The 27185-nt window shown below is 35.6% G+C and overlaps 1 protein-coding gene across 1 annotated transcript in view; it reads right to left on the bottom strand.

Moving 5' to 3' along the window:
- Window positions 1–280: 280 nt before the first annotated feature.
- The window catches only part of LOC128673498 (uncharacterized protein), a 110174-nt gene continuing 83269 nt past the window's right edge, over window positions 281–27185 (bottom strand). Inside the window, exons 2-12 of the mRNA XM_053751375.1 lie at window positions 20745–20850; window positions 20058–20169; window positions 16137–16303; window positions 15806–15889; window positions 10072–10170; window positions 7951–8069; window positions 3566–3721; window positions 2831–3065; window positions 2425–2637; window positions 1805–2057; window positions 281–1662 (exon numbers count right to left, since the gene is read on the bottom strand). Of these exons, the coding sequence (XP_053607350.1) occupies window positions 439–1662; window positions 1805–2057; window positions 2425–2637; window positions 2831–3065; window positions 3566–3721; window positions 7951–8069; window positions 10072–10170; window positions 15806–15889; window positions 16137–16303; window positions 20058–20169; window positions 20745–20850 (2768 nt within the window). The 3' untranslated portion in view covers window positions 281–438. The remainder of the gene's footprint in view (window positions 1663–1804; window positions 2058–2424; window positions 2638–2830; window positions 3066–3565; window positions 3722–7950; window positions 8070–10071; window positions 10171–15805; window positions 15890–16136; window positions 16304–20057; window positions 20170–20744; window positions 20851–27185) is intronic.

Below are 27185 nucleotides of genomic sequence, written 5' to 3'. Positions count from 1 at the left end.
TATAAAATTACGTTATAATTACCTAACTGATAAATTGCTTAATATTTGGCTACTATCACCTTGTCCTAACCCATATGATTCGTTTGAAGCATATAGTAATTAATGTTGCTCAGATACAGAGCAAGTTGTAATATATACAGTAATTACAATTATTCATTGAGCGCCAACATTACAATAATTGAACCCTCGTGAACGGCTTCAAGCTTGTGCATCAAGACAGTAACACTGAATGGGTGACGTAGTAACGTTTTCACTTCGATAAATGACAACAAAATGGTTCATTGAGCAAAAGTGGAGATCCACTTTTTAATAATCAACAAGTGAGGATTCTGGCGCTCGGTACAGCGGCTGTCAATGTAGACTCCAATCCAGGGGCAGGTCCCTGGACGTCGACCGCGAGTGGAGAGAGGGCGGTGCGTGGGCACCGCGGGCCGCATGTCAGTAATCCAAAGATTCTTCGTCTGGCGACCTTTTGCGGCAGCACAGACGCCAAGCAGCAGCCAAAGCGCAAATACCCAGAGCAACCGCTAATGCAGCTCCTAAAGCTGGCGCAGTCCAATCCCCCCCAACAACACTTCTCACTCCAGCACATAACTCTGGTGCCTCATCATGCAACTGCCCTAAAGGTATCCCATTTAGCACATCCAAATAACCAAGCCGCCTTAAGCTGTCCTCTGAATACGATTCTCTAGCTCGCTTTTCCTCTGCAGTCCAGAACTTCCTTTCCCCTGATGTGCGAGTAATATTTGGACAGTTCATAACCCCGTTGCAAATTAGCCTGGCTGGAATACAGAGCGCTTCTTCTCCAGGGCATATGAAATCACAGCCGTGACCGTCTGCTTTGACTTCACCATCAGTTAATCGAGAAGTCATCAGAGTTCCATCTGAGTTTTTAGGCAAATGGAATAATCCCGTCCAGGCAATTTTGAACGCAGCTCGTGCTGGTGACGCACTACCAATGAAAACAATACGGATAGATCGTGTCTTTTCCTTCTCCATTACTAATGGATCATCTAAAGATTCAAATCCGAGTTCACCAGCAGATAAGATGGGCAATTTATCAGTTTCAGATACATTACCACCACAAATAGATAAGTAAGGCTCAATTCTCCCAGGCAAAAATATCTGAATATTTCCATCCTCACAATGACGGGAAGCAAACTTGATGCTATCAAAATGCAGCCATATGTCTCTCTTTTCTTCAATTTCTAGATCCCATATACATTGAATTCGTTTAGGTGGCTCGGTGTAACCTAAAGCTTCTAGATGTGGATAAACTATTTCACCATCTGAAGCTGCTGCAAGAACGGCAGGCCCACACAGCGGGCCATGAACGAATTCATATCGAGCTTCAAAAAGTGGTGACGGATTTTTGAAATATGATGCTGCGGCATGAGCATTGTCTACAATTAATTGAAGATTTAGAGTTTCACCTGAGGAAACAACTCTATATGGTCTTGCTCGAGACACGGTGTTAGCATGTTTAGCACAAAGACATGAGCCAAGAGAACGTTGGACTGCTAAATGTAAGGGTAGAGGGGTTGTTGTAACTCCTATAGATGAGTTGACAGACTTTCTTCCTGGTATTGGTTCCCAAATTATCAACTTATCGGCACGGTCTTCGTAACAGTTTTGGCATGACACTGGTGTGTATGGATGTTCCTGAAAAAAAAAAAAGAGCATTAATTAAAAACATATAATTCATAAAATTATTCCTGTGGTAAGCATTACCATTACATAAAAACAATTGAAATAACAAATTCTTGTTTCAACAAATAACAAAAGTTCCAGGCCACACACTTACTTTAAAATTGACGCTGAGGATTGTCAGGATGACTCTGGCATAGATTCGTTTGTCAGTGACGAATCTGTACAAGCAATGGACATCCTCTCCCACAGGGGCTTGCTTATAGACCAAGGTATTAAGGGGAGACCTCAATCGACCAGCTCTCTGCTTCCAGGAGGCAATGACCTCGTCACAAGCGGTGTTGGGAACCGGTTCTCCGAATCGGGTATTGTTGAAAAAGTCATAGTGAGCCCAGTAGTAAAGAGATGATCTGGAAGAAAGGTTACGATTTCAAAGGTGATTATGGTAATATTTCTTCAGTGGATATGGTATTACATGTTTCATTCATAATTAACATGATTTCTTCGAAGTATTGAATATAAATGAAATCAAATATGTAGCACACAATAATCTTTCAGCCGATATCGAGACAAAAGCGTAAATAAATATGATGTTTTATACGACGAATATAACAATTAATCACTAAGTTGAAAAGTTCATAAGGAAAAAGAAAAAATGTGGAATTTGAACCTAGAGTCGTATCAATAAATATCAATGTATATGAAATTTATGAGAAATAAATTGGCACACCAACATAATTGGTTATCTACAGAAATGTGGAAATTAAGTATGCTTACCCACTATAACTGCCGGTTTTGCTCTCGAATCTGACGAACATAGCGTTTCCAGTAGACACAAAGTCGTGCTTCTCCATCGGTCTACTGAACGTGTCACAGAAGGTCTTAATGATCCTCGCATCATCAGGTCTTGGAGCGTCGTAAAGAGTCAAGGATTCCCCACAGTCCCCGGTCCACGGAACTATTGGAGATTCTATTCGGTTGATCCGGAAGCTGATAAAATTGAAAAGAGTAACTATTCACTATATTTAGAATGTTTAAATACTAGCTGAATTAGCAGACTGTTATTTAATAAAGATTGACACATTTTTGACACTAATAAATAACACTAAATGGAAATGCATCATATATCATCATATATCGTTGCTCAAAAATGGTCTCTATGTCAATGGTAATAGAATCTTACCTTGGAAAATACAGCCTCACAACTTGCCCAGGGAATCCTTGCATCAGATAGGTGCACGACGTATGGGGCGGGTACCAGTGTGCCACAGACAAGAATATTCCTTCTGTATCTCCTGACTTCTTTAATGACTCTGCTGTGAGTAGCCAATCGCATGTGCCTACTCTGGACCCCGGAGCTTCCACGTGACCAGGCCAGTTGCCCACGTTGAAATGGAAACCAGTGTTCAGCAGTGGGCCTGGTGGCAGAAATATTACGTCATAAGCATGTGAAGCGTGAAGTTGATAAAGTAAACTATGGAAACAACGAAACGAAGTACCTACTTTTTGAACTATGTTGCTAATGACAATATTGTAAAACAAAAAGAGATGATAATCATTCTGACGAGTGATTATCGGCCTCGATGTGAGTATAAGAGTACTGTCCCAAGGGGGGGATTTCAGTTCGAGACCAAAATATTTTCATCTCGTTAGGTAAAAAATAAAATCTAGTTATACCGTGCGCTGTATTGTGCAGACGAAAACCATTGAAAAAGCCCTCGGAAAACAAATCTACTTCTAAGTATTTGTACGGTTGGAAAAGAAATCCATGTTTTCTTTAGTATCTACTTTGTGTGCTTGTATATACTATTATATACATTACACAAATCACATGGTGGTTATTAGAGGTAATATTGATAACTATTTCAAATCTATATAGGCCCTTCAACAGTAAGGTATTTTACTAGGAATATCTAACCTGCAGGTGAGCTGACGAACTCCACGAAGAGATCCTGGGAAGTCCCTATGATGGAGTAGGGGAATTTGCCCATTCCACAGAAGGTGCCTATCACTGACGCCGACTCATCCTTCCCATCATATATCCTTATATAGTCGTATGGGCAGTTTTCAGAACCTGCGGGATAAATATTTTATTATTCTTCTATATATATATATATACGAATGTAGCAAACAGTCGCTTAAATTGGAATAAAATATAGCGCATTTAAAATACACACAGCGCTATCTAGTTTTTTTTTATTGCAAAGTTATAATACGTGTATTTGGCGCCACCTATATTAAACTACAAGTTTTTCGCAAATACCACGGGGACGACAGGTTTTTGCGGAATAAAGTGTACCCTATGTCTAGTAGGATTGTGATGTGCGTCACACACAATCAATTGTGCGTACGAGTACCATGTTGGACAAAAAGGTAAACGTGATACAAATTGCCAACAGATGTGTAGAGTAGAATGATGAGGAAGGAAGATGACGTAATCATAATGATTATTCGAAAATGTTTATGATACTTTAATATTTTAATAATAAAATTTACGGCAAACAGATGGTAGTTAATACATAAAACAACAATAATACTTATATTGCAGAGTTATATAACAAAACGGACATTGTACGCATCAGTTGCGGTATATTTTTTCAATAGTACAAGGGCTACGGAGGGTCTAACTGAGACAGTTGATTCGAATTTAATATCTCTCTCTTTCATCTGAGCGCTTTTTCCCGGTTCCTATCTGTCATTTAGCCTCGGAGCCCAGGGTTCGCTTTCCTACTTTTTCGTCTCCACTTCGCACGGTCATTGTCACGCATATCATCCTTGACGACATCAAGCCAGCATTTAATGTGTTATTTCTCTCTTTCATCATTGCATGTTTGTCGTTTTATGTCGGCTGTGACGCCCCAAAACCAATGGCACGCGTAAATAAATGATTAGAATTTGATATTATATAATATAGAATTATATATAAGATATTATATTATATATTACATAGAATATGATATTATATAGAATTTGATATATAATCTAAGCGCATTCACAAAATCTTCTTCAGCCTCTTCAGCCTTAAGGCGTTGGAGCCTGGGCTTCGACATTATTGTCATAAAGGCATGATTATGCATATACAAATATGTATTTGATGATAGAAACACGTATTAAATTACAAAATGGAAATCAGTGCTTTCATGAAGTGGAGCGAAATTGTTATTGCTTCTATCTTCGTGGAATTTAATTATATATTAGGTACTAAGGTTACTCAATCCCTCGCATTCTAGGAAAACTGTTATATGATAATTCATATTATAATTATACGGGGTACTGAATTAATGTTAAATATTATAAATTTTAATGCATTATATATTTATGGCACTTTCATTTCGAACAACCAATCACACCAATTCTTACTCATATAACGACTGTGATCAATAACATGAGTAATAAGCAAACACTTTAGTTTGTTCATTACTCATTCACGTCAAAACGAAATACAGAATTGATGTAATTTTTAGCTTGGAGATAGTTGAAATGGCTGAGGCTGCAGGCAAATTTTTTTGAGGTCTTTCTACTCAAGCGATTCTCAAAATTATTCTACAAGTAGAAAGCTGCATTATTCCTGAGTATGTACTTTTTACAAGTTACTATTTAACTTATAAAGTATGGAAGTATGTTCAACCGATTGCGCTGAAATTTTGTTTGTAGACAGGTTTTATTTGGATGTCGCTGCATTATTATGGTAAGCGTGATCTGATGGTGTACCTAGGAATGGCTTCCGACGAGGAAACTCCTCAACGGTTTATTCCATGGAAATAATTGTTTTGTCACGCATTTAATTCAATAATATCTCTCTGACAATAATAAAAACTTGTGTCAAAAATTACATTTTTGCAAAAATCTTACGAAGTGTACAGTACAGTACAGTATTGATATTATACTCGTAACATTTAGGTAAATTTTTACTATAGTGATAGCTATTCTCAACCTTGACGTTGGCAAAGTCATCGTTTGATAATCGATGGAACTATAACATAAGAAAATAATAATATGAAGAACACATAGTCATTAAAGGTAGAAATGTGTGTAAATAACATTACAATAAATATTCCTCATCATTAAGTATATTCAACCAAGGGCTACCCTAAATATTTTGTAAACACAAACACATAATTCACAATCATAAAACCAAAACATTACAGATGCTTCGTGAAGACATAAAAATTACGACGTCGCAGAAAAGCTGCATAATAAAATAAAATATATTTATATCACGTTTATTTTGAGGCCTGATACATGCCCAATTAAATTACTTTAGGCAAAAAATAGGCTTTTTGTTTTGGGTGAGTGAAATACGAGCTTAAAGTTCCCGGTGGTAAAGTGCCAAGTTTCTTCGGGCAAAAGTTTTCGCGTTCTGTAAATTTGTGTTGGACACAGAAATAAGAATAAAATATAAGTTAGAAATGGCGTGTGTTTTCCATCCTTGAATAGGACGTCTTCAAATACTCCCCTGGACATCTAACGAAGCGATTAAGGGGTCAGTGGGCGAAGTGCGGATTAGAATTTCACTTCTCACCATTGAATAGATTAGAAATAAAACAGCGCCATTGTGACGCGCCGACAACCACACTGCAATGTTATTGGTTCGCTACGTCTCACTTCGAATCTATTCGATGGTGTGAAGTGAAATGCTAACCCGCACTAACCCCTCAGAGGGCGAAGGGTTCGCGATTCACTTCTCACTTAATTAGATAATCGACTAAAGTCGATTAAATAAAATTAATTGGAAAGTAGTATTATAGTTTTCCATTACACAAGTATTTACAGTTGACTAAATCAAAAACGATGACCACCAAAATCAATTCAGTCGACTGTAAACATACTGTATTTTTTTAAATAATGCAAAACTATATTACTTTCTACTAATATTTTTTATGTACGTGTGACATAATCTGTAAATTTTCTTTTTCTTTTTCGGTAATAAATAAAATAAATTGTTATATATGTTTAATATGTATATGTTTAATATATATATAAGACCTGTACTTGTTAATTGACGTCTTTGGAGAAAAGGCTGCGGTGAAGTTTGTTGCACCGCTTCTTCTTCACTTGCGCTTTGGAAGCTGGCAGTAGACTTAGTTTAAGTAATTTTTTTGACGTCAATAAGTGATGTATATCAGCCTAAATTGAGTACAGAATTGTTGTATGAATTGAATGAATTGAATTTGAATATAATTGGGGCGGGTAAATAACGCCTTAAGACATCTGTTTTATTGATATATAACAGGCTATATATATATATATATATATATATATATTTATTGACATAAGTCAGGCTACAACCAAATTATGCCTCATCTATTAAATATTTAGATTTCTGTGGCGTTATGTGTACATGTCTGTTGTTGCTGTTGTTGCGTATAAACGCCTTATGCAATTTTCTTCTTGTACTTTTGAAAATAAACATTAATCTAATCTAACTTGGCAGACATAATTGAGTTGTTTGCTATGAATTTAGTTTTACTTTACAATCTATATCGTGTGACTTACAAATGTCCATACATAAATTAAAAACCGCAAAATATTCGCTTGCACACTTACACTCACACAAATGCGACGGTAAGTATGAACAGTCTGCCACAGTGAAATCTGACCCCCCCGCGACTTGAACACCATCTCTTAGGGGGTCAGATTTCTCTGTGGCAGACTATACCTATAAATTTACTTAGACAAACACATAATAAAAACGTGGAACATCTTTAGACTACATAGCAAACTATGAATATGAACTTAACACTACACTTCTTAGTTACACATTCACGCTTGACAATTAAAATGCGAACTATTTTATACATAGTTACTTCCTTATCTCATTATAAAGCGTATCTCTCTTTCAGGTCCTTGCGTGTTCTCCGTTACATTCGGAACTGTGACGCATAAAATAAATAGCCGTGAAATTTTGAAGATTTGGCTACGCTTTATAACCGGCTGATGTCGACTCTCTTTGGACAAATATTATATTATATATTAGGACAAATCACACAGATTGAGCTAGCCCCAAAGTAAGTTCGAGACTTGTGTTATGGGATACTAACTCAACGATACTATATTTTATAACAAATACATATATAGATAAACATCCAAGACCCGGGCCAATCAGAAAAAGATCATTTTCCATCATGACCCGACCGGGGATCGAACCCGGGACCTCTCGGTTCAGTGGCAAGAATCTTACCACTGCGCCACCGAGGTCGTCAAAACGGACGACCTACCTACCTTTGGGGACTCTATTACTGCCTATCAGCTGTTAAGGCATGCGTGTGAGGGCCTATTTTAGGGCGGGGCGACATTCCTTACCTGATGTGATAGGTCTCATAGGGCAAGTCATGATGTTCTCGCACCGTTGGCCGTCAATGTTAAATTCTTCATTTTCGATGTACAATTTGATGTAAGGGAGACGGGTGTTCAGATGGTATCTATGAACAAAGATGGTAAGTTAATCTGAATGGAGATATTGTTGCAGATATACCTATGTCATACACAGGGGCATACACATTACATTACATTGCTATATAGGCACCTTCGCTCGGTTTTTGCCATCAATATTTGTCAGACGTTGCTTGATCATATCATCAACATCATCATATCGAGTGTGTTATTGCTAACACTGATGTCAGATTTTATTCAAGTCGCCTAAAGACATTTGACGTGACTTTTACGACTACTTAAGGTCATTTATTGGCAGGTAGTCGCATGAACACTAGTGAACTAAACTGTCAGGTGCCAGTGTGCAGGTTTCCTCACGATGTTTTCCTTCACCGGAAGCAAGTGGTGGTCTATGAAAACTACTATGTGAGTCAGATTGGTATACAAACTTCTATGGCACGAGTAGGATACGAACCTAAGACCTTTAGATCCACAGGCAGTCTTAACCATTACACGACCACCGCTGTGAGGATAATGAAGCTGATGCTGGCGCATTGGAAGTGGCAAAGCCAGATATTTGTTCTCAATATAAATTGTTGGTCTATACAAAACGTGGCCGAACTAATAAAGACGACATTCTTGTAGTTTGTTTGTCTGTTTGTTTGACATGAAAACTGCCGCGAATGCGCGAGATGCTAAAGCGTTCGCACCATGTGTTTCTCAAGAGCGTTTCGACCACTGCAGCCGCGCTACCAAAACAATGTTTCAAATTTTAATAAAGATAAGAATAGTTTTACACTTATCTGACTTTAAAATAATTACGAGTAATCTGTAGGTACTGTGGTAATGTCAATTTTATAAATGATTAATTTTGGAAATGATTTCATCCTCAAGAAAATTGACGTATCGTAATGACAGCGCGGCCGCAGCGGTCGAAACAATCTAACCAACTCCGACTTGGAGTAAAGTACTTATTTGAGTAATTGAAGACATTCAAAAATCAAACCAAGCACGCGACTTTTATTTTATTCACCGAAGTTCAAAATACTTCTGTGAATAAAATAAAAGTCGCGTGTTTTTATTTTATTCAAATAATGTTTACAGTATCCGAAAATTCCCAAGTTTTAAACAACAAAAAAAAGATAAACAATACCAAACAGGGGTAAACCTTCAGGTAAACAAGCTAACATATTTATTACAGCTATTTTAACAAGTCGAGCAATAAACATTTTAATGATTGCCTTGGGCTGGCATCGTTCTTTTTGTAAGTAAACGAATATGTTTCAACTTTGTACACTGATCCTGTGCCCTTTGGCGGTATTTATTGGTTATTTTCGTTTCGAAGTTTTTACGACTGTCGCATTAATTACAATGAAAAGATACAACTTTATGCAATTGCGATTTAAATTATAAATATACATTTATTTCACAAGCATCGAATTAGTCTAAAAAGCCGACTCAATTTACAATTTTTTTACCTATGTAAAAAGAACTTTTACAGTTGACATTGGTGCTATTAATGCCCTGAATGAATCATAAAACAATAATGAATTCGGTTCCAAAATTATAAATTTATATATATATATTATAAAATTATATATATTTTCAGTTTGTTGTATGATCCTTAATAGTAGTCTTCTTGCATTTTTGGTCAAAAGTATGCAACCCGTGTGCAGTTAGCCCATGGGGGAACTTAAAGAGACAATTCCATTTGGCATATTGTTATGCTTTTAACCAGACAAATTTACAGAAAAACAAACAAATTTATTTCAATGAAACTACGTCTTGATCGAGTATGTATTAGATTCAATCAATCAATATACTTATTTGTATACAATGAGGCTACATAAGGTAATACATTTAAAAGCATAGATGTTAGATAAGAAGAGTAATGCTACCAGCTACAGTCGACCGTCAAGTTACACTAAAAGCTTCCCTAAGTGGCAGTGATAACGATGATTTTGTTATGAATTTGAGTAGCTCGATGAGTCAACCTAGCTATTAAAACTGTGATACTTGGCAAACTCATGTAGTTTTTAAGACAAGCATTACCTGCAATGTAAATTTCTCGGATAGACACCAGGGTACGCTGCGGACTGTACATAGCACGTTTGCAGTCTGCAGTCTCTGAACACTCGCTCGCAGTAGGATCTGCAACAACATTATCAGAAAAATTATTAATAGAAAAGACGAAAAAGAAATTTACATTAAACGAGAAATTAATTGAAGAAAACAGTGCTTGAAAGTTAACTGAAATAATATTATTGGATTTTGTTAGAGTCTAAGAACATTTAAGCAGTTAAGGCGATTCTAACGATATATTAAATATCCATTCAGCTCTTTGGACAATAATAGGTAATAAAAAATATTATTCCAGTTACGAACTGTCGCTGACCTCAGACAAACGCAAATGCGTGAACATTGCATAGTTAGCATGAGTGCTTTTATTTACCGCAATGAAAAACCAGCAATGTATATCGAGTCTGTCTAAGTTTGAGAAAATAATTGATGACAGTATGGAGCCAGCATTACATATATAGGCATATGCCCGAAACCCTTTCCTTGGATTAGGGTAATAAATAAATAAAAAAATATTTATTGACAGTTTCTTACAAACAAATAACAAAGAACAATTGGTTGGTCCATCTTCCAGCCATCTCGCCATCGAACTAGACGTGAGCTGTATCACGATTTTTAAAAAAAATTATTTATTTATCTCAAATAAAAAATCAAATCAAATAATTTATTCAGAAATTAGGCGTTCACAGACACTTTTTCACGTCATATTCTAAATTAGATGATATTTACCAAAGGTACAAACTACTAGCAAAAACAAACAACGGCAGTATAAATATGAATTTATAAAAGAAACTTGGAAATTAAGTCGTATAAAATTATGATACATAATCTCCCGGGCTAGAAAAATTATTTGCTTTGGGAAAATGATTATGAATCTGTTACCCTACTTCGGCAGGTGGTATGTATCCCATGGGTGTCGTACGAGGCGATTAAGCTACACATAACCTTGGCTGTTGATAGGCAACAATAGGACCTCAAAGAGGCTAGATATAAGGGGGGCCGGTTGCAAAATCACAAGCATATTTTTGAGTTAATTTTGTCAAATATTTCATGTGTAAACGTCTAATCAATGTATGGAAAATTTTGATGTTTCCATTACAATAATGAACTTTTACGAAATAACCACATAAACTATTTTCATTCTCTTACTGATTAGTCTTATCATCTGAGCGTTTTACGGTTACTTACCTGAGTAAGTAACCGAAAAACTCGGACTTCGCACACTGTTTCACAACAGTTGCAACAAAGTGCGAGTTTGCATATCACTTCTCTCCATCGAATCGATTCGAAGTGAGACGCAGCGAACCAATCATAATGCGGTGTGGTTGTCGTTGCGTCACAATGGCGCACTGTGATTGGTTAGCGGCGTTACACTGCGAGTCTACTTGATCGTGAGATGTAAATAGTAAAGTCGCGCTGCACACTCAGAATGAGCGTATTGTAGTCTAAGTTACACTTTTGTACCAATTTGCCTTTTCACCAAAGCATAAACACTATTTCACGGAAACAGACCTAACCCTGTTCTACGCAGGTTTTATTTAAAACAAAATGTCATAATTTATCGATAAACGTCATGAGACTCAAGGTGGCGCAGCCATCAACGCGAAAATGTTTTGTGTCCGTCATTCGGATCTTAATGACGTTGTCTGCTTTGTATTAGCATAATAAAAGATAAGATTAATGATACATCCAAATTGGAAGCAAAACAGACGATGATAGATGGTGCTTCGATGTTTTTGTATTTTATTAACGTATTCATGCATTCATTATTCGTCGTTATTACATATATTTTGATCTCCACTCTGTTTTCCTTGTGTGTTTCAAAATTAAAGAAAAATATGCGCGTTGATCATAATTTAACAAAAAAAGTCAGTAAACAGATAAAGTGAGCTGTTATTGGTTTCGCTATGATTCTATAAAGCAGTATGTCTATGAATATTCTTATATTTATGATATCCATACTAATATTCCATACTTTCCATAATAATAATATAAATGCAAAATTCTGTCTGTATGTCTGTATATCTGTCTGTCTGTTCCGATTTCACGGCTAAATCGCTGAACCGATTTGGATGAAATTTGCACCAATCAACTTTGACGTTGACTTTAACCTGCGCAGACAAACGCAAAATGTCAAAGATAATGTCGAAAATTCTTAATATATTCTATTAAAATATGCAGTTCATTCAAGAATATAAAGAATATAAACTGAAGCAAGAATTTACCTTAGAATCTTGATAACTACCAACACTGGAAACGAACCAAGTCTATAGAAAAACAACAAAAGTGAGCAAAGTGAGAAAAACAACTAGGTACATACATAAGTGATTATTAAAAAGGAAGAAATAACCATAGTGTAGAAACTTGCACTAAGTATACAGATTACCGACTATCTCACGAGTGAAAATAATCGCGATTCGACGCGCGATTGATCCGCCATTTTTATCACGTGATGCCCGAGCCCGGATTACTAGAAGACAGCGGCCATTTCTGAAGGAAAATGATTCGACGACAAACTCATGTTCAGAATTTACCCTGTGACCTTTTCATCATAGGAGGCGTCAGAGCAACTGGACAACCATAGCTTCAAACTCCATAAGAGTGAAAAGTGAAGCAAAACTAACTAACAGACAATTCACAATACAATATGCCAAAGACGTAGACGTATAGAAGTAGTACTTAATCATAAAGAAACGAATAGTATCACCAGTCGTCAGTCACTCACTTTAATTCGCAGTAGATTACCGGCTATAACTCAGGGTGGTAATAATGGCGGCCAGGCGGTCGTACGATTTATCCGCCATTTTGGTCACGTAGTGCCCGAGTGCCCGCCATTTGGGGCGCAAAATGATTCGGCGACATTCAAGGATAAGCCGCTAAGTAATTGGCGAGTTCCGACTGATTTATTTTGTGATCGGTTATGTCTTAGTGAGAGTGGATAGTTTGTTGATGTCTTGTTTACCTATGTTTCCTTTTACTGCCCACAGATGACGAATAGGAAAAATAAATGTAATTTTCATATAATAAATTATTATTCATTTGTGGTATCATATCTGAACAAGCGGACGAATTTGTAGAATAAGATGATTTTGTAATAAACATCAAACTCCCGAAGGGGGTGGATGGGGTGAAAAACTTTTATATGAAAGTTCTACACCGTTAAAGTTAATAACTTGAAAATTTGGATTCTAATGAATATTGAAATTGAAATTAATGAATATGTGTTTCAGATTTTTGTGAAAATTAACCCTCAACCCCTTCAAAAAGGGGGTGAGAGATTGTGTGGGACGCACGTAATAAACGCGGGTGAAGCCGTGGGCAAAAGCTAGTTTAATATAAATAACGATTCAAATGACAACAATACAATAATATATTATGTCCTATTTTTGCAAGTTTCCTTATGATGTCGATGACACATCCCTCTTTCAAGCAGCCTTTTCATATTTTTGTACACCTCTCGTGGGACCCAACCTGTCCCAGTTCTTTAAGCACAGCATGGATATTCTATGAAAAGTCGATGTTTGCGTGAAAATACAAAAGGTAAGTCATGCGTTTTTTTGCCTTGTAAAATGGAGAAATTTGACTATTTATATGGTGGTTTAAAATATGCTTTTTAAATTCTGTCAGTCTCGGCTTCGCTCTCGTAAAAAACATAATAAATTACACACCTAAACCTTCCTCAGGAATCACACTACCTATTGGTGAAAACCGCATGAAAATTGGCACAGTAGTTTTAGAGTTTATCGCGAACAGACAGACAGACAGACGCAGCAGCAGAGGACTTTGTTTTATAATATGTAAGGATTAACGGCTTAGCACGAATCCTTTTTTAATTAATAATGCTGACGTTTTAAAGACTTTACAGTAGTCGTGCTCGCAGCTCGCAGACATAGTGCTATATAATATATATGTTTTAATGATATTTAAGTAATAAATCTATTTTTCATCAAAATGGTTTTAACTTGTCGATTTTGGTTAGTATTTTAAAAAATGTGTCCACTTTATTGATATGATGGAAATCTAGGTCAATACTTTCAATATTGATTCAATAGCTTTTGATGTCAATAAAACTAGTTGGCAAAAACATCCTTGTATCAGTTACAATTTATAAAAAAAATAGAAACAATCGAAACGATCTGAAAAAAAAATAAAACCAATTGAACCAGCGTCTCTTATTTCACGTACTTTTCTTTTATTATATTTAAATTATTTGTTTCTGTCCAGTTCAAAGGGTAACATAATACTCGCTCCTCTCGTTTCAATAAACAAACTGAAAATGCCAACAGATTCCCCGTAAATTTTGTCTCAAATTATATTTCACTAGCTTCTGTCCACAATTTCGTATGTGACTAAAAATCCGTTTCCCGTGGGAATTACAGGAAACCCTTATGCAAGGCATTATGAATGTCAGAAATTCAAAGACCTTATGAAAAAAAATTTTAAGAATATTTTTATATACTACGATATAAAAATAATGGAAGAAATAAAAGATTGTGAGAATATTTGGATGAATTTCAGAAGGTTATGTAAAAATAAATAAAAATCAAAACCCCTTCTTAATGCTCCTCTACACTGTCCTAGGAAACTACACACCAAATTTCAGCTTTCTACGCCCAGTAGTTTCGGCTGTGCGTTGTCTGTCAGTCAGTCACCCAGTAACGCAAGAGTTGTATACGTATATATAGATTTATTGTTTTAAACAGGAAAATATCACTACTCACTTCGTTTATTCGAAATTATTCCACATTTTGTATCTCAGTAACAAAAAACGAAATTAACACAAGTGTTTCGAGCATGTCACCGGATTTTTAAATATACTCTATCTGCTCTCCGAGATTTCGCGCCGACAAACATTCGGATAAAACATACATGTTATTTTGAGTTGTTATTTCAAGTTTGTACTCAAGCAAAAGTTAAATATTTCCATAAGAGTTTATTTAAAATTTAATTAATAACTGACTGGCTACCCTAGCCAGAAGGAAAAAGGCGCAGAGGGAGACCGCGGAAGAAATGGCGGGATGATATTGATGGGTTCCTGAGGGGCAATTGCTGCCTACGACAGAGATTTGTGGAAGAAGTGAGAGGAGGCCTTTACCCAACATTGACAAGCTAAAAAAAAGAAAAAAAAAGATCACTTAATATTTTCACAAACTTGGCCATTACACTCAAATATTTAAAAATATAAAGCACAAAAATTCGAACTCGCGTAATTTGAAGATTATCATTTGACGTTAACCCGTATATCGTAAATTTTCTTTGAAGATGCGTGATTGAATCAAACTGTAAATTATATGATCATTCGGATATAATAAAATAAATATCAAAATTTGAATGAATAAATAAAATTAAAAAAAAGTTGTATTTCCAATAAAATTATTGAAAATTGTCACACACACACACAAAAAAAGCAAAATGTACAAAACGTACGTAAATATACATCAAGATACGTAATACTACATACATCAAGATAGTATGAATAATAAAGTAATTTAATGAAGCTGATTTCAAAATGTACCTATCTAGTTTTAAATTTATAATAGAAAGGGTGAAAAATCTGAACAATCAAGAGATCTAGCTATAAATTTATCGATTACACTTTCATATCACCGTTAAAGGCAAACATAAAAAAGAGACTAAAAATGTAATAACTGACAGATAGAAAATTATAAATGATAGAAATTTATGTAATTTTAAATCAGGTACATACCCTGCGACTACTTCTCCTCTCCTATTGGGATAGAGTTCAGGATGTTGCCCGTACCGGAGATACACCTCAAACTGCTGCTCAGCCCTTCAAAAAAAAAAAAAAACAATATGCCATAGTATTCTTATTATAGTTCATTCATTAATTATAGTTCTCTGTACCAAAACGATCAGGTTAGATTCTCGCTTGTTCTATTTTGGTTTGTTTCCCTAAACTGTTAATTTTTTCCCCGCTTTGGGAATCGAAACCAAGACCTCCAGATAGCGGACAGACGTGGCTATTACGCCACGGAGATCACTGCTTCATTAACTCATAATATTGAAAGAATCCTCACCTAGAATCAAAGCTGAAGTAGGTCTGATCAGTGAAGTTATCCGCGTGGAAGACGATCTTCACGAAGTTCGTCTCCGAAATGAAGGTCTGTGGTTGTTCTATTTCGCCGCAGAAGAGGCCCGGCTCTTTCCTGTTAGACACGTCCGTTTTTGCGTTCCCGTCGACTATCTGTAGAGAAAATTACTAATCAGTTTCTAATATTATTTTTTGGTAAACAATTCCTGGAAGAAATCCCTTTCTGGGACAAGTCCGCCTTTGTACGCTCTTTCTTAATTTTACTGGTTTCTCCGTATGTGTTTTCTTCATGCAATAATGAGTTTACAAACAAACAAACTTTATTATAATTGCCATTGAAACAGCAGATCCAGAAGTAAAAGGTTTTATTAGTGAGGTATTTTATGTGACACGATTTTTTGTCACACATTGAATGCAATAAGATCTCCCTGATAATAAAAGCTTGTGTCAAAAATTACATTTTTGTAAAAAAAAACTTATTTTAGGAATCGGTATGTTTATACATTTCGGCCACAATATATCAGAAACTTTAGTATAACACGATACTACGATAGATGATGAAAAAAAAAAACTTTATCGTTGTCACGAAATCTTCACACGCAACGTTGGCACGCAGTATTGTTTCGTATACAGCGCGAAAGCGGAAATTAAAAAAAAGAAAAACAATTTGCTAATAGTTGTGATATTTGATCTTGATCAAATGATTGATTCTTGATCAAAATTGCGTAGCGTGCTCATTGATTAAAATTAGTTCGTTCAATTCACACTCGTTTACAGATTTTTCTCATCTCAATATTATTTTCAAAATTTAAGGAATGAATTAGACTCCTGATGATATACTGCAAAATTGCAATTTGTCTCGTCGAGTTTTTAAAAAGAAAGATAGAAAGAAAGAAAAATTGTTAATTTGATATCACAAACTGAAATCTAAATTATTATACAGAAATTAACAACCTGAGCGTATTTATGTATACCAAAAAGGCCTCTCATCGTAATGTTGCGGTGAGAGCCACAGCACTGGTCTTCCGAGGACACCATTACATAATTAAAATTATACACCATTACATAAGAATAAAAGATAAGCCGACTGGGTGGCGCCACACTGTATCTATCTAACATATAAAAATTAAAATATAAACAATTAAACAAAGTATATAAATAAGTAATTTTTAATTGGTTCTTGAATCATTATCCCGAAAAAATAACCCAAACGTTCGCAAAGGATTACCTAATTTGCATTGGGATCGAATCAAAACTCTAATTTATCATCAAAGGCATCGAACCGTTTTAAAATCCACCTCTAAAGGCGTGGCTTTAGATGAATGATCCAGTAATTAGTTGTCAAAAGTGTGCTGCTGTAAAATCAAGCTCACAGTAGTCGAGTTCACTCTACTCGGGAGCGACTTTGTTTTACATTATGTAATCATAATAGAAGTGACGGGTTGTTGACGTTATTCGAGCCAACAAAACTCAACTGTTTTTTTTTTCAAATAGCAACTGGTTACTAAACCAGTTGGTGTTGCCAACTGGTTTAATATGGCTATGTTATTGTTTTTTGTGTTTGTCTTTGTTTTTCTTTGTTTTAACAACGTGGCTTTGTTTTTTCATTGGACTCGTACAGTTGAGAACAATAATCAGTAAAAAAAATTACAGTTTTTTTATTTCACACTACAGTTCGCTCGCGCCGCGCGCGGCTTCGTTGGAAGCAAACCAGTTGGGCATTCCAACTACTTTTGCAGTTATGACTAAACCAGTTGAATCGTTGAGCATAGAAAACAGTTGAATAAAACGGTTAGTTGAAATAACGCCCACGACTATGGAATTAGTAATATTAACTTAATCAGCGGCTGCGAATTTCCAATACAGATCATATCTTTGTTCTTGACGGGGTAAATGTACAACATATTTTTCCCCGTAGAAATAATATAGACGTTTATGAATTAGGAGTGTTTTGGGCTCAATAATAATTCTGTTTTTCAGACTCTAGCATAACCTAGGCAAGTTTGTATCATAATTTAATAATATATTTATTCGACAAAAAGTTTACAGAAGAGTATCCACAACATGCTTCGTCATAAAGATAAAAAAATATATATCCACAAGAAGCTTCCGAAAATCATATACACACTTACCTAAAAAAAAAAAAAAGGATTTTTATTATTCTAAAAGGCCACCCCAATTCGTATATACGATTAAGATTTTCGGAAGCTTCTTGTGGATATATTTTTTTGCTTTTTTTGGCTCATAGGTCCCCATGACACTGGCAGCATTGCCGCGCTATAATTATGTTTTGGCATACTCAAAATGTTTCCAACATTTAATATTCCAGTTTTGTAACCTAAATATCTCGCTCAATTTACACTAAGAAAGTGTTCGCCCGTCAGCGAAGTTCAAAAATTAATTATATCAATTGCTGAACCGAACAACTCAATTAGTCCGGGAGGCTAGTCGGGGAGCCGAGCGATTTCGACGCGGAAACTTTTTGTATTTGTTTCTTTAGATTAAAGCTGGTGTTAGCAACAACTTACAATTTCGGAAGTTGCCGCTTCGGCATTCTGTTGGAGTGTTCTATGTGGTGCTTGGTGATTGATCCCTAGTCAAGTTATAACTAGGCTCTAATTTACTGTGTTATTGCCATCTCGATTTCTAGAATTTTTCGAGAGTACATTCCAATAGATTTTTAAAATTCTGCTTTCATATATATATGAAAGCAGATCAATACCCTTGGAAAGCAAGAGTATACTGAATAGACCTGTCATATGTATCTGTGCTCTTCTTATTCGTGTTAACTTAACTAATTGAGATATCTATAATAATCCTGACCAATCAGCCAATGCGTTATATGGTCTCTGTATCAGGTCTGGTAGTGTCCTAAGCATGGCCTTTCCAGTGTTAAAAATCAATACGTATAAGTTTATTAGTATAAGTACAAACTTATACTAACTGCATGGCGGAACCACACGCCACATCATATGTCTTCTCGTAGTCAGATTATTATGCTATCTTTCGCTAAACTCTCTAACTAAATTCCCACCCTGGAACAGAAGATATACAGCCTTATTTTCTAGTAGGTACACTGACGGAGCGATGAAAACACGAGTGGTCGCAAAGAGAATAAACTTCTTTCATTTAATTATTGACTCGAAAGTAAATTATCTTGCAATGTTCTAGAACAATGTCTGTTTATTCAAATACGATTAGAACAATGTTATTTCAAATGGACATCGTTATAAAGGAACCAGAGGGCGAAAAGTGGGTTTGCATTTCACCTCTCACTATCGAATCGATTCGAATTGAGACGCAGCGAACCAATCACATTGCGGTACGGTTGTCGTTGCGTCAGAAAGGCGTGCTGTGATTGGATAGCTACGTCTCACTGCGAATTGATTCGATTGTGAGATGTAAATATCAAGCAAATACGCACACAATACTGTCACAGAAATTTACGCTATACGACTATAATCAAAAGTCATATGAAAATTAAAAAACAAAACAGAATAACATTTTAAATGACGTTCTTTTACTTTGAATTCCAGCCAGTATGATTTTAACAATTTTAAAAAACAAAGAAATGAAAAGATTTCGAATATGGAATTCAAAACTTCGATGCCAGTTAGCGAAACGTCTATATTAGAACGTTTGTTAGTCGGCAGCATTCCAGGAATCTGTTATTGAAATGTGCAGCAAGTACAGTTTCATTTTCAGCAACCACACAAATTCATTACATATGCGACGCTATTGCCATCGCGTAAAGACCAACGTTGGGTAACTTAACATGTGCTTGACTGTACGAATACCTCAGACATTCTGACACACACTAGTTTATTTTGAAACGATACTGAAGTATGAACTATAGGTACATAACAAAATAATTAGTGCAGTTCAGTTGAAGTTAAGACATACATACCTGCAAATAACCTTTATGACATGTGGTCCCGTTGATCAAAGTGCCGACTTTGAACTTTTTGAATCTGATTCTCAAAATCCAGTCCTTCGGGGATCCTCGGAATGCTCGAAATCTGAAAAAAATATTGTTCCATTAAATAAGACATTCTCAATATACATTTCCGAGTAGGTCTCAGATTGTCAGTTTTTATTCAAGGCATCTGACATGACTTTTAAGTATACCGCCATCTAGTGGCTAAAATGCTAAACGAATAGTATACCACAGCTAAAATAATAAACAGTCTTCAAGTACATAGGTTTCCTCACGATGTTTTCCTTCATCGTAAGCAAGTTGTGCAGTGCACGTATATGAAGCCAGATTAGTATATAAACTCATTAGACCAAGTAGGATTCGAACCTGGGGCGTGAAGATCCTCGATTTTAGCCATTACACTACACAAGCCCGCAAGAGCTAAAAATAAATTGATAATTTCTATATCTATTATTGTGAAAGTTTATATTATGTGAGCATTACTCAAAAACCACCAAACAGATTTCGATGAAATTTGGTACAAGGTTAGATTGTAACCTGGAAAATAGCGAAAGAAACTTTTGAACGAAATCTTCGATGAAATTTGGTACAAGGGTAGATTGTAACCTGGGAAATAGCGAAAGAAACTTTTGATCGCGAAATACCTAAACAAATTACCTGTAGGTGCAAGTGAGAGGTCTCCCAAAATTCTCAGGCGTGACAGGGGGCGAGGAGACGTCATCGTAAATGTCCACCGTCTTGTTGCATTGATCTCGTTTTGAATCTGTTGAGAAAAGAAAATATATTTATTTAATACTAGATTAGATGTTGCCCGGGGCTACGCTCCCGTGGGAATTTTGTGATAAAATATGAAATTTTTTCATCATTAGAAAGGCACATTTTCCGAAATTTCTATAGGCAATCTCGGACAATGTACCTTTCTAATGATGGAAAAAAATTTGAAATCGGTTTGGTAGTTTCGGAGATTACCCACCTCAAACATACAAACTCACAAACGCTTACCTCTTTATAATAACAGTAGATTTTCCGTAAATCCGCGTAATATTATCCGCGTAATAGAATTTCCGTATTTCCGCGTAAATTTTCCAGTCATTTTTCCTTATTGAAAAGTATTCCTATGTCCTTTTCCATAATATATAAACTACGTCTATGCAAAATTTCAAGAGAATTGGTTGAGTAGATAGAGCGTGAAGAGGCAACAAACTAAGTTTCGCATTAATATTATATACTTAGGGTTTATGTAATAAAAATAAAAGTATAATAGACGCCCTAAAAGACAAATAACCGGTCAAAAGCGAGTTGAACTCGCGTGAGGAGGGTTCCGTATACAATTTATTTTTGGCGCTGTGTAAATTGGGTCGCTGGTTGCTACTGAAGTTGTAAAACTACAAACCTCATTCGGTTACAGTCAAGGGTGATCCGTTTGCGTCGAATTTTCCACGAACGAACTATGTCATTGTCAAACTTTATCGTAGATGAGTAATATTTTTCCAAATTTACTTGTAAGGATTCTGTCGCGAAATAAAATAATGTTGTTTTATTGATTTAAAATTGAAAGCAGAAGGTGCTTGTGTGCGTCTTTTGTCGCTTAAGTATGGGATGCATGGCCAACTTTGATATTAACTTTAACGTGCGTCTTTTAGGAAAATAAAATAAATAATAGAAATGTTATTAAAATAAGTTTATTTGTTAGACAAATTAAAAAAAACCCGACTTTCAATATTAATTTCGCTACAACTTTTGAAAGGCTGAACAGATTTTCATGAAACATGGGTAAGAACACTCGGAAAAAAAGAAAATGATCTATGACACGAAAAAACGAAAATCGGTTCATCCGTTTGGGAGCTACGATGTCACAGACAGATACACAGATACACAGACAGACACGTTAAACTTATAACACCCCTCTTTTTGCTTTGGGGGTTAAAAAAGTAGGAGCTCAAAATAATTCTCTGTTGACTGGTAGATAATGCCTTAAAATAAATAAAAAGTTTGAATAAATAAATAGAAAAGTTTTATTTTTGAAAAAGCAACAAACTACTTGAATAAACTATATTTCGATACGACCGCAGTTGAGTGAAGTGTTTTTTATGTATGTGGAAGAAATTGCGTCGAATTTTAAATGAATTTGAGCATCCTGATGTGCTGTTGAGTGTACAGTCGAACACGCTTCGTTAACTCAATATTGCACCGCATACTGCAATGTGGTTACTTTGTCCGGTGTGCTTGGTCCATTTTATTGTTAAACTTCAGAAACAAATGATAAGGAGTTCATCCTGACTTTGTTGCTTAATTGCAAGTAATTTTACAAGAGGTAGACGAACAAAGGTCGTCTGCGTGGGTACCTCACTCTCATCTATAAGAAACAATAATGGTAAAACCTTCTCGCATCATAGGGACCAACAACACTGTTCAAATGCAATTCCTTCGGCATTTTTTCTCAGCAGTGGTCCTTCCGAAATGCCAGTAGTTTGTAGCTTGTGAGAAACAACTAGACTAACTAACTTTAATATAAAAAAAAAATACGTGAAAAAGTGCCTGTAAAGGTCTAATTTCTGCATAAATTATTTGAATTTAGAATTTGAATTTCATACCTAAGTCCTACTTTATCGAACAATTGTGTTAGATTGCAACTTACTACTAGGTACTTGTTTTGTTTAAAATGGTCTACGTACGTGGTTCCTATATTACTGTTAAGTGATTAATACAAAATATTTTATACTACTGCTGACGTTGATGCTCACTGTGGACAAACCTCTGTGGTTTTTGTCAGTGTTCTTATATTATGTACTATATATATTTGTTCTTTATATGTGAAATAAAATAAAAAATAAAAAAACTGGCTGGTGTTAGCAGGCTACTCACACACCTGCCGCTAGGGCAATCTAGGCTCTATAGAAGGAAATGCACATATTTAATAGAAAAGGAAGATAGTCCTACATCCATTCTTTAAATACCTGCATCCCTTTCTGTAGTCCCTTAAACAGGAGTGTGTGTAGCCGGTTTTATCTGCTTGTTAGCGTAAAAAAAGTGACTTCAACTCTTTTTGTATCGGAAAATATATATATTGAAATGTGCAGACATGTTGTAATCATGATGACATGCTATGTGTGATAATACGAAGCGGTGGTGGTGTAATGGTTAAGACGCGAGTGGATCGAAAGGTCACAGGTTCGTATCCTACTCGTGCCATATGAGTTTGTATACCAACATGACTCATATTAGGTAGTAACTGCACACTGATGGTAGTAAACTGTCCACCAGTGTGCAGGTTTAGAAACCTGCACTAGATTATGTTGTATTTATGCGACTACCTTCCACTAGATGGAGGTAAGTAGTCATAAAAAATTCACATCAGATGCCTTTAGGCGACTTGAATAAAATCTGAGACCAGTGTTAGCAATAACACACTCGATTTGGATGTGTGATAATAAAGCATATGTATGATAATATCATACTCTTGCCACTGAAGACAAATTGACAATATTAAATAGGTAATGTTTACTAAACTGCATAAAATCTTTTTCTTGTATTAATTTTAATTTACATACTCATTTTTGTACAATAAAGTTATTATAAGTACAGAAAAAAAAAACAAATAGAATTATTCCCAAAATCAATGTAATATTTGAATCATTCTATTATTTCCACTACTTAGATTAAATATAAATATATTAGGACAAATCACACAGATTCAGCTAGGTCCAAAGTAAGTTCGAGACTTGTGTTACGGGATACAAACTCAACGATACTACTATATTTTATAACAAATACATATATAGATAAACATCCAAGAGCCGGGCCAATCAGAAAAAGATTTCCATCATTACCCGACCAGGGATCGAACACGGGACCACTCGGTTCAGAGGCAAGCACTTTACCACTGCGGCACCGAGGTCGCCCAAGACTTATACAGAAAAAGATTGCGCAGATCATTACTGGATCTAGTTAGATTTCTTTTTCCCCAGTAAATCCAATTTTAGCAAGAGTGGATCTATTGAGTAACATTTTTAGTATATCCTCTTGTCTAGATACATATAGTGAAATAGCCGCCCGTCCCGGCTTTGCTCGGGTAAAAACATAATAAATTATACTCTCAAACCATCCTCAGGATTCACACTATCTATTGGTGAAAACTACATAAAAGTACGTGCAGTATAGTTTTGAGTTTATTGCATTTTCATAATATGTGGTAATATTAAAATAGGTGAACGTAATAAATTGATTTGAAGTGAATAAAAATATTCGACCAATTCCAAGTAAGGCAATAATAATTCATAATATTTATTTTTGTCAGAACATAAGAAAAGCAGTACACAAATATTATATTCTCTAAAGTAAAAAGGCAATAATGAACAATTCCGTAAAAAGTTAGCATTATATTTGTGTGTCTCCGAGGAAGAAGGAGAAAAACTCCACTTTTTTGTTTACAGCGCGCTATCGCTGGGGATTTCCGACGCTCGAACTTCGCCTGGAGGTAGCAAACTATCGAGGGTGCAGATACAAAGCCTTGTCTGATAAAATATTAAAATCAAAATTCAAATCATTTATTCAGAAATGATTTGAATTTTGTCGTCGATTTTTATATTTATAGTTATTTCTCACAAGCTACACACTACTGGGATTTCGGAACGACCACTGCTGAGTAGAAATGCCGAAAGAAACTCATTTGAACAGTGTTGGTCCCTATAATGCCAGAAGGGCTTACCATTATTGTTTCTTACAATGTTTGTTTACTTTAAAAAAAAACTAAGTGCATTTTTTATCTACACATTTTTTATTTTGTGCTAAAACTTCGCCTCAAGGGTGTTAAGACTATACATCAAATCGCGAACCCACGCGGCCAGATTATCTTTATATTACTCCGGACCTCCAAGTATTTTTTATCCCCTTGTTTTTATATCGCACTAGCTCTTAAAGCAGCTTTGCCTGTATACTTAACACCATGTTTACTGATTCGTCTGGTACTAAATATACACGAACTGTCAAATTTCGTGTGAAAGAGTAAGAAACAACACACACATCCTCACAAATCGCATTTATAATATTAGTGGGTTAATACAAATTCATCCCTGTCAACTATGAGGATAAGACTCACTACTTAAAATATTGCCGTAGGAATTACAAAGTAAATATCAGCAGAATCACAATCCCAACTAATATTATAAACGCGAAAGTAAGTTTGTTTTGTTAACTCTTCACGCATTATCTACTGGACCGATTGTTATCAAATTTGGTACACGGGTAGAAAATAACTTGGAATAACACATAAGGTACTTTTTATCCCGAAATTGCTGACGTGCAAAACCCCGGGGCGCAGATAGTAAGAAACAAAAACTTCACGTAAAGTGAAAATGTCAAATGTATAACTATATTCTTCGGTTTAACCAAACGCTGTCCCCAGACGCAGATGAGAGCGCAGACCGCCTTATTACGATCAGAACACCACTGAATTTGAAATGAAATGTTCATTTTAATTTTCTCAAAAATTCTTCTGGGTCTAGCCTGGATGCTGATGTCTACGAAGTTTATTTTATCGTGTACTGTACCCTCGGGTAGCTACAATATACAGTTAGCTGTACACTATCCATATAAAATCATCGCAAAGTCGCTACAATCGCGGAATAGATGCATGCAAGGAAACTTACATGACTTAAATTGAATCCTTGCATATTATAAAACATAGTTATATGACGGGTCTATCTGTTCGGGACGGGATGATCTCAAAAACAACGATTTCCATGCGATTTTAATGAGTGTGATTTCTGAGGAAATTTTAGGTGAATAATTTGTTTTGTACCCGAGCGAAGCCGGGGTGAGCCACTATTTTATAATAAATAAACTGGCGTTGCATGCGTCCATAGGCTGCCGACTTCGCTCGGGTAAAATCAAAACAAAAAGTAAGCCTAAGTTACTCCTGAAGGTTTCGCCTATCTCTGTGCCAAATTTCATCAAAATCGGCCCAGTAGTTTTTGAGTTTATTCATTACAAACAAAAATACAAATCTTATCTCTTTATAATTTTAGTATGGATATGAATATGGCGCCATGCCATGCACAAGAGCGAGAGAGAAACGGGCGAATCCTTCGTTCGGTGTTGCTATGTGTCAATTAGTGTTTACATACACAAATATTACTTTTACATCACAATTTCTAACCCAAACCCCCTGGTTGCCAATAAAAAATCCGAGTATTACCCCATAGTATGACTAAGAACTTCGTCGAAGTGTTAAGAGTGTCTCGCAGAAGTTGTACAAAAATGTTAGTGTTTCCTGCATACAGTCTTGGTCGTGCTAGTCTCGAGAGTATAAAGTATTTTGTTAGTTTTGTATGTGTCCTGTTCCGGTATGTTTTATGTTTAAAAGTTACATGTTTCTGCGTCTCCCCGCCGCAACTCCAATTAGGTTGCTTAATTCAATCATGCGTTGATTATATTTTTGAACGCTCCAGTAAAATTTTTACAAATATTTATGTGCATATAAATACACATAATATATATTTTTTTTATTTGTATAAGAAGTAAATGATTATAATTAAATATATACGATCCTTTCCTGAGGAAGGAATCATTTCCAAAATCAATCTATACTATTATTATAAAGAGGTAAGCGTTTGCGAGTTTGAGGCGGGTAATCTCCGAAACTACCGAACCCATTTCAAAAATTCCTTCACCATTAGAAAGGTACATTATCCTAGATTGCATTATATAGGCTATATTTTATCTCAAAATTCCTGCGGGAGCGAAGCCCCGGGCAACATCTAGACATTCATAAAATTGACATTGACCACAGTACAGATTAATGACTTTAATGTCCGATAGCAAAACTGATTCTTGTCTTTGTTGAAATTTGAAAATTTGCAATGATAGTGCAGCTGCAGCGTTCGAAACGCACTGAGAACCACCAAATATTATATAAACAGTAATATGACAAAGTTTCCACTGGATGATTCTTAGTTATGAAGCGGACATTTTTTATGAGTTCGGAAAGTGGGTAATTCTGTCTGGTGACTTTCTGATTTTTATGGAGATGTTCTATTCAATGTAACGCTTTTGTTCTGACCATATTGTGGTTAAGAATCTATACTATTATTATAAAGA

Source organism: Plodia interpunctella, chromosome 11, assembly GCF_027563975.2.
Source record: "Plodia interpunctella isolate USDA-ARS_2022_Savannah chromosome 11, ilPloInte3.2, whole genome shotgun sequence".
Lineage (NCBI taxonomy): Eukaryota > Metazoa > Arthropoda > Insecta > Lepidoptera > Pyralidae > Plodia > Plodia interpunctella.
This window is presented reverse-complemented; position numbering and strand designations above follow the sequence as displayed.